At 37.0% G+C, this 19,616-nt stretch overlaps 1 protein-coding gene across 1 annotated transcript; it reads right to left on the bottom strand.

The window, feature by feature from the left end:
- Positions 1 to 9,024: 9,024 nt before the first annotated feature.
- gpr63 (G protein-coupled receptor 63) lies at positions 9,025 to 19,206 on the bottom strand. The gene is made up of 2 exons (XM_073816732.1): positions 18,788 to 19,206; positions 9,025 to 10,702 (listed from the first exon to the last, which is right to left on the bottom strand). Exon 2 carries the CDS (start codon positions 10,614 to 10,616, stop codon positions 9,399 to 9,401), a length of 1,218 nt encoding a protein of 405 aa, XP_073672833.1. The 5' UTR covers positions 10,617 to 10,702; positions 18,788 to 19,206; the 3' UTR covers positions 9,025 to 9,398.
- Between the last annotated feature and the right edge of the window lie 410 nt (positions 19,207 to 19,616).

The following is a 19,616-nucleotide window of genomic DNA, read 5'->3' as shown; positions in this document are numbered from 1 at the left end:
GGCCTGCTGAGGCAAATAAAAACTGAGGTTTGAGTACTTTTGTATGTAGCATTTACAGAGTTTAAGTTGTAGATCCAAACAACTTTAATTTGTAGCAGAAAAATGTCAAATTTTGATCAATAGCGCTAAGAGTTACATAGACACACTGAAGCGTAAATTAAAATAATTTATTTCTAAAATAAATGTTGTAATTTTGTTGTCATTACCGACATAATTCTCATGGCCAAATCATACACAAAGACCGTGCCTTGCGAAAGTATTTACACCCCTTCATTTTTTTCACATTTTATGTTGCTGCCGTATGTTTAACTGCTTTAAATTACTTTTTACCCACATCAGTCTACACTCCATACACCATAATGCAAAGCAAAATAACAAGTTTTTAACATATTTGCAAATTTATTTAAAAAACCTAAATGATTCCATTGCATAAGTTTTCATACCCTTATCTGTGACAGTTGAAATTTAGCTTAGGAGTATTCATATTGCTTGTAGATCTTTCTACACTTTGAGTGAAGTTAACCTGTGGCAAATTTAATTGAATGGGTATGATTTGGAAATCCTAATGAAAGATCTAACACAGGGCTGCTCAACCCTGCTCCTGGAGATCTACCTGCCTGCAGATTTTTGTTCCAGCCCTGCTCCAATACAGCTGTCTTTAATTATCAAGTGCTACTTAAGAGATTAATTAGCTGGTTCAGGTGTGATTCTTCAGGGTTGGAGCTGAACTTTGTAGGATAGTAGATCTCCAGAAACAGGGTTGGGCACCCCTGATCTAACAGAAAGACTTGAGGTAGAGGTAAAAAAAAAAAAACTGCCTGTAGAGCTCAGAGACAGGACTGCATCTGGGCAAGAGTTCAGAACAAACAGCATTGGAGGTTCACAGAGGCTTGTAGTCTTCATTACCCTTAATGGAAGAAGTTTGAAACAACCACAACTCTACCTAGAGCTGGCCTCCTGAAAACAGAACAATTGATGGAGAAGGGCCTTGGCTAGAGTGGTGACCAATAACCTGATGGTCACTCTAGTCCACAAATGTTTATACTTGACAACATTGGATTTGGATTCTGATGGTGATATTTTATGTTAATTACAATACTTAGGAGTCATTTACAAGGCAGGGAGATGAAACCATACAGTTGTTCACAAGTTCAAGATTATTTGCGATTCATAGATTTCACATCTAAAACAGATGCATATGTGCGATTGTGTACGTTCTTTCTATGAATCACACATACACACATATTTGAGAGATGATCTTAAGACCAAATTTAGGATGGTTTCTGTGCAACATTTTATAAATGAGGCCCTGCATTTGAGGAACCCTGTTTTAAAGGGAATAAAGAAAAACCATGCCTCTCATGATAGGGGTGTCAAAGTAATATGGATGCTTAATATGCCCTACAAATAATTTATTGATCCAGCACATCCCATAGATCAGGGGTGTCCAAACTCAATTCTAGAGGGCCGGTGTCCTCCAGAACTGAGTTTGGACACCCTTACCATAGATGTTCAATCAGATTGAGATCTGTGTCCTCTTTTTTTTAAAAAAAAAACGTCCATAACCATCTGGTCTTACAGTGTTGTCCAAACCAGTTCCTGGAAGCCAGCTGTTCTGCATAGTTAAGGTTTAACCCGAATTAAACCTGAACCAGCAAATCAAGGTTTTCAGACTCACTAGAAACTTCCAGGCAAGTGTATTGCATGATGTTGACCCTCCAGGAGCAGGATTGGGCAGCTTTGTCTTAGTGCAGTGTTTCTCAATCTTAGTCTTGGAGAACCCCTAACACTGCATGATTGTGATGTCTGCCACACCAAAGTCCAGATGTATAAAAAGTCTCTTTAATGTGGAAAAGTTCACGTTCAATTTATGCTGCTCGCCAATCCCAAGTAAGAGATTTGAAAAATGATCATGAATCAAATGTAGGACGGTTTCTACGCAGCAATTTATAAATTAGGTTCCTAGGGAATTTGAAGGCAAACACCTTGAACTGTTTGTTCGTCTTTGTTCTCTGTTCCTCGAACAATTCCTGAGCAATGGTATGTGTTAAAGTTACATCCACATGAATGCCAAGACCCAAGGTTTCCTAGCAGACCATTAACCAGAGCGTGAAAGTTCCTCCACCAGTCCGCCTTCTTCCCATAGTATATCTTTTTTTTTAAGATTTATTTTCTGGCATTTTTGCCTTTATTGTGATAGGACAGATCAGAAACGACAGGAAGCGAAGTGGGAGAGAGATAGGAGGCGGGATCGGGAAAGGTCCTCGAGTCGGGATTCAAACACGGGACACCCGGAGTGCAACGGCGCTGTATGTTGGCGTGCTGCCCATAAGGCCCATGGCATGTCTTGCTGCAATCTCTTCCCCAGGTTCACGACACACACTCGGCCATTTCCACACTGTGTTCTGACACCTTTCTATCATGGCCAGCATTTAAATTTTAAATATCAGCTCAACACAGTTCAACAAGCCTTTGAGCACCCATGACCCTTATGCAGATTCACCAGCTGTGCTTCCTTGCACTACTTTTGGTAGTTCAGTAATTCCCAACCACATTCCTGGAGGCCCCCCAACACTGCATGTTTTTCATGTCTCCTTAATCAAACAAACCTGATTCAGATCATCAGCTCATTAGTAGAGATTCCAAGACCTGAAATGGGTGTGTTAGACAAAGGAGAGATGCAAAATGTGCAGTGTTGGGGGGACCTCCAGGAACGTGGTTGGGAACCACTGGTCTAGCTAAAGCAGGGCTGCCCAAACTCGGTCCTGGAGGGCCGGTATCTTGCAGAGTTTAACTCCAGCCCCAATTAGACACACCTGAACCAGCTAATCAAGGTCTTACTAGGCATAGTATAGAAACTTCCCAGCAGGTGTGTTGAAGACTGTTGAAGCTAACCTCTGCAGGACATTGGCCTTCCATTGGCCTTTTGGGCACCCCTGAGCTAAAGTCACTGCCACCGTCACATTGGAATTCATGTTCAGCATTCGTGAACTGTAAAGCCTGCCTTCTTTGATTTGACTGGCCAAAGCACTAAAACAGAACATTTTGTCATTATAACAGCAACAGTTTGGTAGAAATAGCATGCAGCAGAGCATTGTCACCTTGATATCACAGAAAGTTTGACAGCCTGTCTAACTAATGTGCACCTGGTGGTGATCGGTGATTCTGTGTAGAATGTGCTTATCTCAAAAGAGACTTTTAGCACTATGTCAAGTGCCTGCAATTGCAATTAGGTACAAATTAGATGCTCATTAAAGAAAGGCCACACCTTTGGTAAACCTCAGTAAACTGGTCTGGTTTGGGAATAAGCGTCAAAGTACTACATCTTACAATCACAAAGAATGAGCCATATTGAGGCGCATTAATCTGGAAATGGATTTAAAGCCACTTCCAGTTCTGCTGTATGTAAAATAATTTGGCTCCGGCACTCCCTGTAACTATACATTGGATAAACAGGTGCAGAAAATGAACCGATAGATAGACAAATTAAATATCCACAGGAGGACTCATGATTTCAAATTCTATAAATACAACAAACAACAAGCCACATAATTATGATTTCACACCCGCCCACATTCCTGCACCCTGATTAAAATGTGTTGTCGTCTAAATGGATATTTTCTCGCAAAAGGTATTAACACTGCACTCAGTAGACTGCAATGGTCATCAATTAAAAATATCCACTGATTATTCTGAAAGCACATCAGGAAGGTTAAAACTGAAATGCAATTGTTTACTTGATAAGTGTATTGTCATTCTGTAATTTATGTTGCTGCATGCATGCATGTATGTAATTGTCCAGGCTTTTTTTATCCATTATATCTGAATTTGAAGAGAACTAACATATTTAGTACAACAGCTGAAAGTGTTTTTCCCAAGAGACAAGTTTTAAAGAACTCTCTGTAATTTCTTGGGAAAAGCTTGTTTGACTATATATTGATCAATCAAAGTCAATTGTTTGTCTGTAGTGGTTGTTTTGGTTTTGTTTTACTTGAAAATCCAGTAAAAGCCATTGTATTCTGAGGTTTCATAATTATAGGTATATGTAATGGATTTTGTGTATGCCAGGTTAAAAATGAATCAGAGCAGCTTTACAGGGTGCAAGGACTGTGTTACATGGGTGTTCCAGATGACTATTGTTGTACAAGCACTCAATTGCTCCTTTTTTCTTTACAGTGTTCAGGGACAGGTTTCTTGCACACTTTTTCTTCTTGTTGCCATAGGAACGGCAGGGAGATGATGAGTAAATTATTATTTTTTTGAGTCAAACAATAATAGAAGTTGAGAGTGAGGGTATGAAAACTGATTTACCTCTATAAGAAAAATATGAATATCAACACACTGTAAAGCTATATACACAAACAGCAAGTGCATAAGATCTGAAGAATGAAAGTTACATTAGCAATTTAATAAAGATGATAAAATATAAAAATAAAAAGTAAATAAAATAAAACAAACTAAAGTGTAGATAGAAATAAAACATTTTTAACAGCCACAAAAGTTTTTTTTTTAACTTGATAATTACAAAAAGGTGTGTGAGGGAAATCTACCACTCTATATTTTTGTTCTGTGTGATAAACGTGGTTGAACAAAATTAAAATGAACGCAAATAAATATATAAGTAAATACACTAAGAAATGTACAAATACAAATGTTGTGTTTTGTTTAGAAGCCACTATTCATAGTTGACATTAAAATTCAAATACATTTTCTGAATTTGAAATGAGCTGACAAACAGAATACAGATTTGTTATTTGAACTGTTTTTTTTCAACCGCTAACATCCTTTTGTCCAATCTGTAGTCATATTTTCAAAACTCTAAACACAATTAGCACAACATCCGTCTGTTGTGACCATACCATTAACACAATTTGTGTTGTTTCCACACAATAAGAAAATGTATACATTTTCTTTTCATACAAGCTTACCCTAAACCAAAATCGTGGATCTTTTTTGTCTTATTTACAAATGCTTACAATTTTTTCTGATGGCTTAAGCGCATTTTTTGTAACTATTGGCTATTTTTGCAAAACTTTACACACAAATAAGAAAACCCTTCACCAAATCAGCAAAACATTGTAGTTTTCTTGCAAAAGCTTATAAACCTTGCTTAACTCTTCAGACCTTCGTAAAAATAGTATTTTCCTATCAAACATTTAACACAAGCCATCACATTAATAAGCACACAATGCACCAACTACACACTGATGGTATGAATAAAAAACACATCTGGCTTTTGCTTTCTCTGTGCACAAGGTAGGCTATGTCAGTTTGAGGTCATACTTTTGTCATAGTTCTGAAAAAATAGAGGGATCCAAACTTCAAGTACTGGTGTTTATTTACACACATCAAAACAAACACAAGTTTTGCTAGGAGTGTGTTGATCATTTGGAAATTGAGAGTAAAGCAGTGAGTTGTATTTAAAAGAGTGCAGTGGATTGTACCTACAGTTTTGCAAAGTGTGTGTTTGTGCTTTTAGTTTTGCAAACTCAGTGGTTTTGCTATAAGTATTAATAGTTTTAGAAATTGTGCTATAAGAATCATAGTTAGGGTTTAAGCCATCAGAAAAAACTGTAAACACAGCATGTCAGAAATGAAGATCTAATGTTCCAAACCTTAAATACAGTATAAAGCCGCTATTTCTGCAACAACAGCAGATTAAAATGATTGAAAATATCTTTATATAAAATATTGTAACAACTGATTTTTCTTTTTTAAGTAACAGATCAGTAAAAACATTTAGAAATAGCTGATTCCAGTCTCAGCTGGAGGAATAGTCAGGTGTTGAAGCTCTTTCCATTACATCAACAGAGTATTAGTTTTGAGGATGCAGAACAACACAAAGCATCAGAGAAAGAGAAGAAAAATAATGCCTGGGAGAGGGAGAGAAATAGTTGTAGGAGGTAGAGGAGTAGCTGGATCAAAAAAGGGAGAAGAAGAGGTAGGGGAGAGGAGTAAGGATGTGTGTTGGACATGTGGAACCTATAAGCTTATTTCGGCCATGGAATATAAAGAGTAAAGGGTAATTTAGACTTTTTTTAAATCTCACAATCCTGACAAAGTCTGAATTGTAAACTCACTTGCAAGATGTAAACTCCATGTAAATGCAAGATGTAAATTAGAAGAACAGAAGTCAGAAATGTGAGATAAAAAGGTCACAGTTACTGTAATTTCTTTCTTTTTTTCTGTGACGGAAACCAGCTTGCATAATAACCAAAGACCATGTATGTTGGAATTTTTGTTGATCACTGGCATCATCTACCATGGAGGCACCTTCCACATCCAACCCCCACCCACTGGAAAGCAATTTTAATCAAAGTTCCAATTGAATTTCTGCATAGAGGACCCTATCTTGTTCTATTGTATATTCTGTAAAGTAATGAATCAATTCATGGATAGTATGTTGCCAAGAAAGAACACATTTAACACCTGTTATATGCAGGTAGAACTAAAACATGACAAGTAATGCAGTTTTTGTAAAGCCATCATCTGTTTTTTGACGGTCACTGTTCTATGACTGACTATGTGTTTTGACCAAATGACTCGGTTTTGAATAGGGTTTGCAGTGTTTTTAAGCATTTTTAAATGTAGAGTTTGAATTTATTTAACAAAATGTGGTTTTGGACAGAAAATTAACTATTTGGCTAATTGTGTGAGGTGTGCTGCTGTGTTAGGAGTTCAGAAGAAGTACTTTAAGTATTAGTAAACGCTTGTTAGCAATTGAAAAAAAAAACTGTAAAAGCACAATTAAAATGTAATGAAATTTCATTAATAATAATAATAATAATAAGTTTAATTTATATAGCGCCTTAAGAAAATGCAGGATAACATCGAACAGTAATTAATTAATAGCTGCTGCAAGTGTCACTTAATAATTAATTTAATTTTCTTTAACTTAAAATACCCATGGACATGCAACAATTAAAAAGAAGACTTATATTTCCACTATCACTTACTAAATCATACAAGATTGATTTAAACAGTTGATTTATCTAATTATCCAATTATTGTTACTGACATTACAAATTCACAAAACCCCACTGAGAAAGCATGTTTTATGTCAGGGTGTTATAGTGGCATCTCCAAAAAACAAATACTCCCACCAGAGAGTGTACCAACTCTGAATAATACAAGCTGGTTGCCAAGTAATACATACTGTTGCTAAGTAATAGCGTTCCACACTTTGGTTCTGATGAGCTTCTAATGCCCACAGCATCCTCATTAGCGGTGGCTGGAGAAATAATGAACCCCACAAGGGACACTAGTAAAGGAAAATTACCTTTCAGATTCAAAAAGCTTTAGGGTTTATCTCCAGCCCAGGCAGCCTCAGGAACAAATCATCATCTAAATGAAGGCGGCACACTACAAAGGCTCTGACAGACACTGTAGAATCAAAACACCTTGGCCCGGCCTCAAAAGAGCAGAGGACTTTTTTTTTCCACAACAAACAATCAATTTTAGTCTTAAATGCTTGCCATTTGACATTGAAAAAAAAAGAAAAAGAAAACATTCTTCAGCTGGTCGTTGTTGTTTGTATTGACCTTCAACAGCATATCAGCAACAAGCAGTTGGTTGCACTCTTAAAAATAAAGGTTCTTTATTGGCATCAATAGTTCCATGGATCACCTTGAACATCCATAGAACCTTTCAAATGGAGAAAATGTTCTTTATAGCCAAAAAAGATTCTTTAGAACATATCTTTCAGCTTGTCGTTGTTGTTTGAACTGACTTTCAACGGTATGTCAGCAACAAGCAGTTGGTTACACTTAAAAATAAAGGTTCTTTATTGGCATCGATGGTTCCATTAAGAAGCTTGAACATTTATGGAATCTTTCAAATGGAGAAAAGATTCTTTATAGTCAAAAAAGATTCTTTAGATTTAAAATGCTCTTCAAATTGTTTTTTTTTAAGAACTGTTTACTGAAAGGTTCTTTGGGGAACCAAAACTGGTTCTTCTATAGCATCACTGCAAAAACACCATTTTGAAACCTTTATTTTTAAAAGTGTAATTGCTGATATATACAACAACCTTGTACTGTGCACAAATATTGACAGGGTTCCCCCACCCTTTGACCAATAAACTTGAGACATTTCCATTCAGTCTTAACAAACAGGTATTAAAAAGACAAAAAAACAAGTAATAACTAGAAAAATGTATATGACAACAGAAATTCCATTAATTGTGATTTGATTCATTTCCATGATTTTATTTACTTCCAGGCATGGAAATCACAATTTTAAAATTCACATTAAAAATCATATGTTTCCACAAAGTCACCTACTTATCAGTTTGGAACATGCTTATACCTTTGTCAAATGCCTTTCCCTTATTTCCACAATGAAAATAATTGAAAACAGAATAGCTGAACAATCAACGATAAAATTAAATAGAAAATGTTAAAGTGTAATACAGATCACAAAGCCAGGAAAAAAACAAAACAAAACAAATACAGCTCACAAAATATTATTACATTCATGGCATAAAACAGAAGATTGCACATTTTCACCAAATATAGCAGCACCTGACTGATATGTACTAAACAAACTCTATTAATGTCTAAATCCTATAAAAAAAACATTGTGCAATTAAAGTAGTTTAATGTACAGGCTCTGTAAACCTTCTCATCTGTAGTTTGAAGAAAGACCAAACATATCACAGCTTGATACGATTGTACTGTAATGCCGAGTTCAGACTGCACGATTTTAGCCCCGATTTTGACTCGCCGACAGGTTTTGAGAAATCGCAGACAAATGCCCGAAATCACAGGCAAATCGGTGCTCGTTCACGTGAGTGACAATCACACAGTGTGAACTATCAAAGACGCGATCTGAGAGAATCGCCGACGTGTCGCCGACACCCGTGAGATATTTGGCATGCTAAATATCTGGACCTGTCGGCTATTCAAAATCATGCCGTGTGAAAGGTGATCTGACTGAAAATCACATCGGTGATTGCCAATGAGACAGCAACATCCAGGCCAGCGGGAAGTTGAGGGAGGAGTTACGAAGGTATAGATCACAATATGAACAAGAATAGCTTCGGTTTCTTTTCTTTTCGCTGCAAATGAGTGGACATGTAATTTGTATGACAATCTTCTTGCGGGCTACCATTTTTTTTATAATAATCCCAGTCTCACATGAGAACTCACGTGAGAACTTGCACGCCTGACCTCGCGTTGTTTCCATGTCACTTGTTGTCGGCGATTCTTCCTATTGTAAAGTCATGCAGTGTGAAACCCCCTGTCGCCGATCCATCGAGCAGTGTGAACACAGCAGCGACGGAATGCTACCCCAGATAGTCATGCAGTGTGAAAACACCTGTGACACGATTGCTTTGAAAATTGTGCAGTCTGAACTCGGCATAAGAATTACAAAAGAAGCTTCAGAAACGTCTTTCACTACACCACAGAACGATGCTCCCCGCACACATAAACAGCACTGGGGCGGATACGTCTTTTAGTGTGGCCAGGCAGCTGCGGCAGGAACTTGAAGTACTTGGGCATCAGGTCAAGGCAGGCATCACGGAACTTCTTGATTCGCCAGTAGTAGATGAGAGGATTCAGGGCTGATTTGAGGTAGCAGATCCACAGCAGCCACGTGCTGATCTCAAAAAAGTTCTGCCGGTAGTAGAATGTGCGACTGAAGGTGGACAGCAGGCTGTAGGTGGCGAACGGAGCCCAGCATGCGGTGAAGACTGAGAAAAGAATGAGGATTGTGGTGAAGGCACGTGTTTTGAAGCTCATGTCAACGTTCATCTGAAAGGGCCTCTGCAGACTCATCAGACCCAGCTTGCTGGCCTGGCTGAGGCACACCGAGTCAGGATGGGAGTGGATGCGCAGCGCGTTGTGCCGGAGCGTACTCAAGATGCCCATGAACGTGTACAGCATCACCAGGAACGGTACAAAGAAGAACACCAGCATAATGAGCATCACATAAGCATGGTAACCACGCTCAACCGTGTAGCCGAAAACACACTGTGGCGCTCTGGGGGGAATGTACAAGGCAGGATGGCCAATGGAAAGTGGGAAAGAAAAGCAGAAAGACAGAGACCACGAGACTGCGATTAACACTTTGGCCCTGCGTGGACTGAGTTTGTCTTGCTTTTGCACGATGATTAGGAAGCGGTCCACGCTGATGATCATTAAAATAGCCACTCCTTCCATCACAAACATCCAGAAGAACATGGCTGAGACGCGGCAAAACACCTCTCCGAAGATCCAGCGCGTGGTCACCATTGTGACAAGCGCAAAGGGCATGTTGAGGACTGCTAGCATCATATCGGCAAAGGCAAGACTGGCCAGCAAGATGTTAATAGCAGAACGCATAGCGGCTCTCTGGTAAACCATGAGGCAGACCACCATGTTTCCGAGGAAGGCCAGCAGCAGCACGCAGATGATAACCAGGCAGAAGAACACCTGGAGGGGTAGGTTCAGGCCTTGAACAGGGTCCTGCCAGACGGTTGATGGTGTTATGTATTCCGATAGAGTCCGGAACTCTAGCGAGCTGTTGACTTTTGCGGAGGAATTCTCCATGGCTCTTGTCACCTTGGGTGTGGGGTGCAGGGTGGCGCTAGGCTCCCCTGAAGCCACAGGTGGACTAGTGGAGGAATAAAGCATTCTTCTTTTTGCAGTTACATGGTAAAGAGAGCAAGCTCAGCCTATCGGACAGGTCGCTTGGACACATCTCAGCAAAGAGGCAGACCCTGTGGAAGCAGAAAAAAAGGAATTAGGAAATCAGTCATGTGAGAATTCACATCTTTCAGTGACATGATTTTAAAACACATTTCCGATTTTTCGATATACATTACTAGGGCTTCCCATACATTGATTGATTTGTGGCGGTTGACTTCGTTGAACAAAAATGAGAAGGGAACCAAATGCAAGCTCACAAATCATTTCATTAAAACAAAGTGTAGACAGTGTGTAAATACGTAATAGGGAGCTTATTTGAATATATTGGAACATTGTGAGATCGAGATGAAGCAAGGAGGGTGATAATTGTTAATTGTTTGCAAATACGATACCGATTTATTACAACAATTCAATAAACCAGAAATTAATATTAAGTGACTTAAGTGTCTGACTACAATACTATTTACTGATTTTTCATCAATGAAAATAGTTTAAAAGTCACAGCTAAGCAGTCGTGCATCTCCAAACAAACACAGCGTTGTTTCGTTTTCGAATGAACTGAATGAATCAGCTGGTGGAACAAATAAATTAATAAATTTATTCAGTGATAAAATCAGTGACTTGCTGCCACCTATGGCAGTTTTAGTTTCACTTTTAAAGTATAATTTCAGTCATTTAAATCATTTAATATTTCTATATTAAAAATGTATATTTAAAACAAACATTCATCTCAACTTATTTTATTTGCACTCATGGCACATCTCAACATACATCTACAAGCCACTTTTGTGTTCTTCTGTGCCACCTCTGTGTTACAAATTAATTTAGTTAATACTGATTTCATATGATTGGTAACTTATTCCTTTTATTCTTCTTGTTCTTATTTTATTGTTTTAATTAAAAAGCTTATACATATATATTTTTTTAATTTGACATAAGATGACATAGTTTAAATAAAATTAGAAAAATGCCATTAAAGGTTAAAAAAGCCCCTGTAAATAACTTTAAGAAGCCAAATATCAACTTGTAACGGGAAGGCAAATTTTGTATCAGAATTTTTTTTATTATTGATCAGAAGGTGCTCCTTAATTTTTTGACTGTGCTCCTATTTTTTTTTTTTTTCAAAAGTAAGCTTAAAGCCCTGTCTGAGCACTTTTCATATTGTTATCCTGGCTGAAGCACTTTTGTTTCAATCTATAAAAATAATCAGCCTGTTTTATGTGAGATTAAAGATATTTGACAGTGATTTCACACTTATTATTTAGCCATAATACCAACAAGAACATGTGAACATTAATTTATTTGTGCTGTCTTTTCCCCCCTAAAATATTATATAGTTTTATAGAAGGAAGTTAAAAAAACTTAGCAAATCCATTTTTCAGAAGTTTGTAGGTACAGATTTATTGTAGGCATTCTTGACAGTTTTTCCTCTAGGCTTTTTTAAATACTGTTCATATCAATATCGGAATTATATCGTATCGACCGAAATTAGGAAATAAATCTTAATATAAATTTCATCCATATCGTCCAGCCCTATGTCAACATGCAAACAAACAGAGTAACAGTGAAGTGATGCTGTCAGCTGGCTGCAGGTTTAAAGCTTAAAGTGTAAAGTCAAATTTAAGGAAGCCATTCCCAGAAAGCTTTGATTGCCAGCTCACAATGATATCTGGCTGCTTTGTCTCTGCAAATTGCTGGCAGTGTGAACCCCACTTGACAGTGAATATTGACAATGTGACAAAGTTGAACAAGACCATGAGTTTTTTAGTATTCTCTGGGCAACAATCTCCAGTCTTGTGGTCTGTACTTGGCTTTTAGTCCACCTAATTCCCAAAATATACTTTGGGTTGTATCAGGCATACATACAGCGCAAGTGACCACGCATACTTTGTACTTTTAAGCTCTCGTAAGCACGTTCAATCTTTTTTGCACTAATTAATACATTAATAAGATGCCAACACTGCCCTGGTCCTTTCTTGTATAGGAAACAGATGAGCTGAAACTACTGAAGGCAGTGTTGCTAGATTAGGTGGACATCTGCCTGATTGTGTGGTTTTGAATTTAACTGTGGGTGTACAAAATTTGAAATCGGTTTTGGCATTTTTTAACATTTACAGTTTATAGGCAAACTAGTCATCAAACAAAACCCAAGTGTCATCTCGATTTTAATAAACACATACGCTTAATGCGTAGTTGGCCAGTGTTGGTGCTGATGAGCCCGCACTTTTAGTTATTTATTTTTAGTCATTTTTCAGGAGCGATAGCAGGCAGGCATGATGATTCATGAGTGACGTGTTTATAGTAGGGCTGCAACGATTCGTCGACGTTGTCGACAAAAATCGATAATAGAAATTTTTGTTGAAATTGATGTTGAAATTGATGTTGTCGCCAGACAACCGAGTGAGGCATCTTTCTGCCGAGAGTCGCACATACGCAGCTTCTATGCTGAGCGATAACATACAGAAATGGCGGCGTCCAACGCAGCAGCTGCGCGTACCAAAACACGCCCGTTTCACACATACTCCGTCTGCAGTGCGTTTTTTTTTCCCACACCCATGTTAACGGATTAGAACGTTCACAATGTACGGACTGCAAACGCGTTCTGTGTGAAAGCAAAACGAGTCTGTGCTTCTTCTGCACCGCATACGTAACGCACACGGACTGTAGACGCACTGCAGACTGAGTATGTATGAAACAGGAGTAAAGTTTGGGAGCATTTTAGCCTGCTACGGCGAATTAAAATATTACCTGCATGGTTTGTAAAGCAGTCCTTGCGCATCACGGCAGCACCTCTGTGATGCACGAACATTTAAAGAGAAAGCACGTCGGACAGTTGAATGAAACGGAGTTTGGCTGGCCTCGGTAAGATTTAAATAACATGGAAGCCAATACGTTTTGTTTTGGATATACATTTTTGTTTACTGTTTTATTGCTGCTGATGGTTTACAGGAAGAAAATGTTTACTTGATTTTAATTTATTTTTTCTTATAAAACAAATGTGCCTGTCCATTAAAAAAATTATAGAGTTTCTTAATTTATGCATTTATGTCTGTACTGACCGAGCACTGTGCCTAATTGGTTTTAGACAGGGCATTTTTATTTACTTTTAGTATGAATTGGCCTATCAGCAGCAAAATATGCATTTTTTATTGAAGTACCCCCTTCTTTCTTGTGTTTACTATAATTTTCCACATAATTAAAGCAATCTCATGCTAAATTTGAGAAAAATTGAATAATTATCCGATTAGTCGACTAATCGTTTCAATAGTCGGTGACTAGTCGACTATTAAAATAGTCGTTAGTTGCAGCCCTAGTTTATAGTGCAATAATAGATCCGATTTTGCACTAATTATGTTGCTTATTCCAATCACTTATGCTTGGCAATTCTCCATTACCACAAATGTTTGTAAGTCATAGGCTGTGTCCTAAATCACCCCCAGTCTTTTGTAGTGGTGCCCAAAACCATAGTGGATAAAATACCCATGCACTGTGAGAGTCATGCCGAATAAATTCCCTAAATTTGTCTACTAGAATGATAGAATTAAAATGAGTGATTTTATAAAACTAATGTAGTGAACAGTAAATGAATGTAGGTAGGTACAAGGGACTATTTCAGACAGGGCTGAAGTAAGCTGAAGTATACGAATGAGTTAACCATTGAAACACTTGCACTGGTTGGTTGCAGGGTCGGGGTCAATTCAGGAATGAACTCAACAATTCCAATTCAAAGAAGGAAATGGAATTGGAATTGGAATTCAACAACAATTACAGGAAACAGAGTTGGAATTGAATTGGAATTACAGGAAGTGGAATTCAATTCAGGGAAATTCCACTGAATTCCGTTTATTGCTGTTTCTGAGCATTTATTTGTGATTACATTTAGAGACATAAATTTGAACTTTATTTATGATGCTTTACAAATACCATGTATTAAATAGAGTTGATCAAATGCAAGTAAATAAAAATGAGAACTGTACATTATGAATTAATAATTGAATGACAGTGGTGATAAGTTTCTGGGTGTACTATACATTCAATATATGATTACCACCACATATGTCTCAACTCACAAAAAAATGAGTCATGTTCATTCATGTATTTCATTCACTTTTTATTGCATCGAATTATCATCATTTCCTGAAATTTGGCATGTGAAATGATCACGCTTAACATACTAAACATACAGTACTTTGTATTTCTTTTATATGTTTGTTGTTTATGTGATTTACAATATTTAATGTACTATAAACTATTAAGAAAATCAAGTCAAATTATTTTATTAAGCAACTCAAGTGGAATTTATTTGAATTCAATTCTGTTTCCTGGCATTCCAATTCAATTCCAATTCCATTTCCTGTCAGCTGCATGCAATTCCAATTCCAATTCCATTCCATGAAGTGAATTGGAATTTACCATTCATTCTCAATTCAATTCATGAATGGCCCCAACCCTGGTTGGTTGACAGTTAGCTAACTGCGCAAAGGCTGTTGAATGCAAATTCAGTTGGGTAAGATAAATCTCATCAGACTGCGTCCAAAGTAGAACAGACATATTGTTTTAAAAAGTCACACTGAACAAAACAACCACTTTCCTTAATTTCATAACCCAAAAATACAACAGTTAACAAATCCAGAAGGATTACTACTAATTAATTTTATACTTTTTTCTTACATTAATAATAAAAAATGCATTCTGACAATGTGTACAAAACAAGTTGACAGAAGTGCGACAAGAAGTCTGTCCTCATAGATACATTTATTTTAAAACTATAATATGTATAATAACTAGGGGTGGGCATAGATTAATTTTTTTAATCTAGATTAATCTAGATTAAATCTTGGAATTAATCTAGATTAATCTAGATTAAAATGGCTAATTTGAATTCTGCTGAAGGCATTCAGAATATGTTTGCATGTCTCATTTGATGTGGTAATTTCACAGAAGTTGAAGACTCGTTCTCGCCCCCTACAGTGCAATTCGACTAGGTATACGTCATCCGTGCTAAAATATCAAGGTGAAAGTCATCATATCTTGCGTAGTTTATACCCAGCTCCCAACCCAACTTTGAAAATAGATTGACGGTGATATTTTTTTTATCGCCCGATAAGAGTCTCACGTTAACGCAGCACGTTAACGCCAATAACGGCCCACCACTAATAATAACTGTAGTTTTTTTTATTAAGTATAATTATAGTGTAATTATAGCCTAGAAATCTAGACGCACCCTAGCGGCAGCAAAAATTATTTTGCAGCCAGGTGGGTCTAGACACTCTCAATAGACCTTCTAGCTGCAAAAACCCAAATTGGGTCAGGCCAATCACAACGCGTATAGAGTAGGCGGGGCGGGCTTAACATATGACGACAGAGTTGCGACGGCTGCCACTTGAAAAACAAAGAATGGCGGCTGTAGCTGTCGAACAGCGGTCTTTCGAATCGGCTTTGGCCGCGACTCTGGAGGACTTGGAGTTAAGTTTTTCTTTAAGAAACGAGCAAAGAACGGCACTTAAGTCATTTTTAAAAAAGGAAGATGTGTTTGGAGTTTTGCCGACTGGATACGGAAAAAGCTTAATATACCAATTACTACGTCACCTTCTTCGTTGCTCTGATTGGTTGAAGCGCTATCCTATTGCGTGCATAGGGATTTTGAGAGACAACCGTTTATCCCGCCCCTCGGAGTAAGCCGCGTCTATGGAGAGTTTCCAGACTAAACATCTTGATGTAAGTCTGGCTCGCCAGGCTAGTGTAATTATAATTATAGTACAAATTGTATTGCTGCCTGGTACAACTGAAAACGCTAACATTTACATGTTGGCCTGTTCTTTTGTCATTCCCAGTGTGTACTGTTCATTTGTTTTCGGTTTGTTCATGTATTTATTTGGTGACGTATTAAACTAAAAAATTATCTTCCACCCTTGTTATGCAGAATGAGAGAATAAAGCTGCTTGCAAGCATTTTAATTACAAACATTCCCACTATTAAAAAATAAATAAATAAAATGTGTAATTCTTTACATGTTGTTCAGGAAAAACATCACATTGAATGTAGTTGTAAAATGATCATAAACTCTGATTCAAATAATACAAGTTTTGACAAAAAGGGTTTTATAAAATGATAAACTTGTATTTCAGCCTAATAAATTATGTATGTTAAATGTAATTTGTCTAAACAAAAACGTCATATGGGCTGAATGAAAATGCATATTCACTGAATGAAAATGCGTATTTACTGACGGTACTTATAGAGAAGCAGAAATACAGTGGTTACCCCTTTACACAAAGCAGCAATGCGCTTATAAAGACTACTTTATTAAGCATCATATGGAGATTAAGATGAAAAGAAAAATGCATTAAACCTTTTCTAAAAATAGTCAGCTCCTTTTCAGCTTATTCATTTTATTCCAGTTCTTTGAGATTAGAAAATTCAAACAGTTGAAACATTATTAAAAATATTCTCCCTTGTGGACTGCAGAAGGTGGTCTGGTTTGGACCATTTAGACAGGTAAATGATGACAATTTTTTGATTTTTTGGGTAAACAGTGTTGTTTTAAAAATGGTAATATTTAGACAAAACAATAAGCAGTAATCCACGTCAAAACAATTTTCCCACGGATAATTTGTGACCCTGGACCACAAAAGCAGTCTTAAGTCGCTGGGGTATATTTGTAGCAATAGCCAAAAATACATTATATGGGTCAAAATTATTGATTTTTCTTTTATGCCAAAAATCATTAGGAAATTAAGTAAAGATCATGTTCCATAAAGATTTTTTGTAAAATTCCTACTATAGATATATCAAAATGTAATTTTTGATTAGTAATATGCATTGTTAAGAACTTAATTTGGAAAACTTTAAAGGTGATTTTCTCAGTATTTAGATTTTTTTGCACCCTCAGATTCCAGAACTTCAAATAGATGTATCTCGACCAAATATTGTCATATCCTAACAAACCATATATCAATAGAAAGCTTATTTATTGAGCTTTCATATGATGTATACATCTCAGTTTTGTAAAATTTAACCTTATGACTGGTTTTGTGGTCCAGGGTCACATTTGTGTTCTTAAGCAGAACATTTGATAAAGACTGGATGAAAAAAAATGTATCCCAGCTGCAATGGGAATATAAATTACCAAAGTTCAAAGTTCAGTTTTTGCTAAGTATAGTTAATTTGCCTAACAAAAGCCTAATTGCAGTTGCCAAGCAACATAGGCACATATAGAATACATCAAACACGACTCATCTAATACAGAACTTGGAGTCAGAATCTGTTTTAGAATGGCACTTTTTAAAATGTAACAGGCTAAACAACTTGACTTGCTTTTCATTATCCTACCAACCAACAGTTCCTCTAGGCATGGCCTAAATGTTTTCCAAATATTCCCACAATGTCAAAAAAATCAGTTTTACCAAATGTCCCCACAATGTTGGTTTATCTGGGTTAAATCATATGACTTACATTATAAAAGGTAGCTAATATGCAGTGGAATTAACAGGCCTTGTTTTAAAGCTCTAAGAAGTCAAACTGAAGAGGAGACTATGAGTGGTACAGTATAAGCCGAAACCATAGTGACAGCAGAGATAACCTCGTGAGCGAAAGACAGTCAGGTATACTGAATAGTTGTGGATCCTAGCAACAGGAATAAAATGATTAAGTGTCTCTTCATCTATGCTTGGAGAATGTATCCATCCCTTCTGAACCACAATCACTTCAAGAGGCCTCAACAGTAGTCCAAGACAGTTTGATGCTTGGAACCTAGAAAATTCCTTCATTTCTATAATCAGAAAAAAAAGGCCAACTCTAGAAGAAAATACTAAATGATAAAGCTTATTAAATTTGAGACACTTCTGGAGGAAAGTCTTATATCTCAAATTATTAGGTCATAGATTACAGGGGGGAAATTAGCTATATGATTTTTACAAGATCTCATACCTTACAAATGGGGTTTGTTGCACTAATATTATAATTGTCCTGCAAAATCTGGCCTTGCAATTTCTTTCAATTTATAAATATCCCTCAAAACACAACGGATCTGCAAGATTCACCTTGAAAGTGAATTTAAAATGGAGGAAAGAGTAGATAACATCACAATAACATATAGCTTATATATTCATCTTATATAATTCTAAGCACAACAATTAAAAAGGTTGGTGTTTTACCTTGATTCTCCTCAGTAGCTTATTTTACATAAATGACTCGGCATCAGCCACATCATTATACGCTCAGATTGAGATACACATCCTTCTCTCGCCAGATGTTTGAAGCTCCGACATCCCACATTTCCATCTAAAATATGCGTCCATCCGTTGGATCTATTTCTTCGAGTAATGGTAGACAGAAACGTTTTCGGTTGAAAAACACTAGAAAAAACATTTAAAAAAACATCAGAGTTCTGCACGTTTTAGAGATGTGAATCAATCTGAAAACCCCGTTGCATAACAGATGTTTAATCTTGTAATAATCTTTTTTTTTTTAAACCCTGAGAAAAAAAATGACTTAAAACATCGCTGTTTTGTCGAGTGCAAACGGTAATTTTAAATGGACAGAAATGCATGATACATTTTGTACCCGCTTCTCATTTCGCATATGCATCCCAAACACACTGTGTCGCTCGTGCTGTCCGCATTCACCGAGTACCGCGTCACTGAAAATAAACCAATTAAATTTCAGGGCCGGATTTGATTTACACACCGCTAACCAATGAAAATGCAGGAGTCGCCAGCTGGCGTTTCCACTGTGGCCAATCATCGATGTCGGTGCAGCTGGGTTTGGTTTTGCGGTATGGGAATGAAACATGTTCCGCTGTAGTACTGTGGCCAGCAGTGATTTTGAAATATAAAACACAATTAAATAAAAAACAGAGAGAGAGAACAGTATAGTTTTGGTGTAGTAATAAGAGAAACGAAGACTTCTGAAACTTCGAATGAACTCAACCCAATAATTTAGTCGAACTAGGTACGCTGTGGACATCTGCTGGTCGAAGCGTGT

This window comes from Garra rufa, chromosome 13 (genome assembly GCF_049309525.1).
Source record: "Garra rufa chromosome 13, GarRuf1.0, whole genome shotgun sequence".
Classification (NCBI taxonomy): Eukaryota; Metazoa; Chordata; class Actinopteri; order Cypriniformes; family Cyprinidae; genus Garra; species Garra rufa.
The sequence above is the reverse complement of the archived record's forward strand: the minus strand, read 5'-3'. Positions and strand labels throughout refer to the sequence as shown.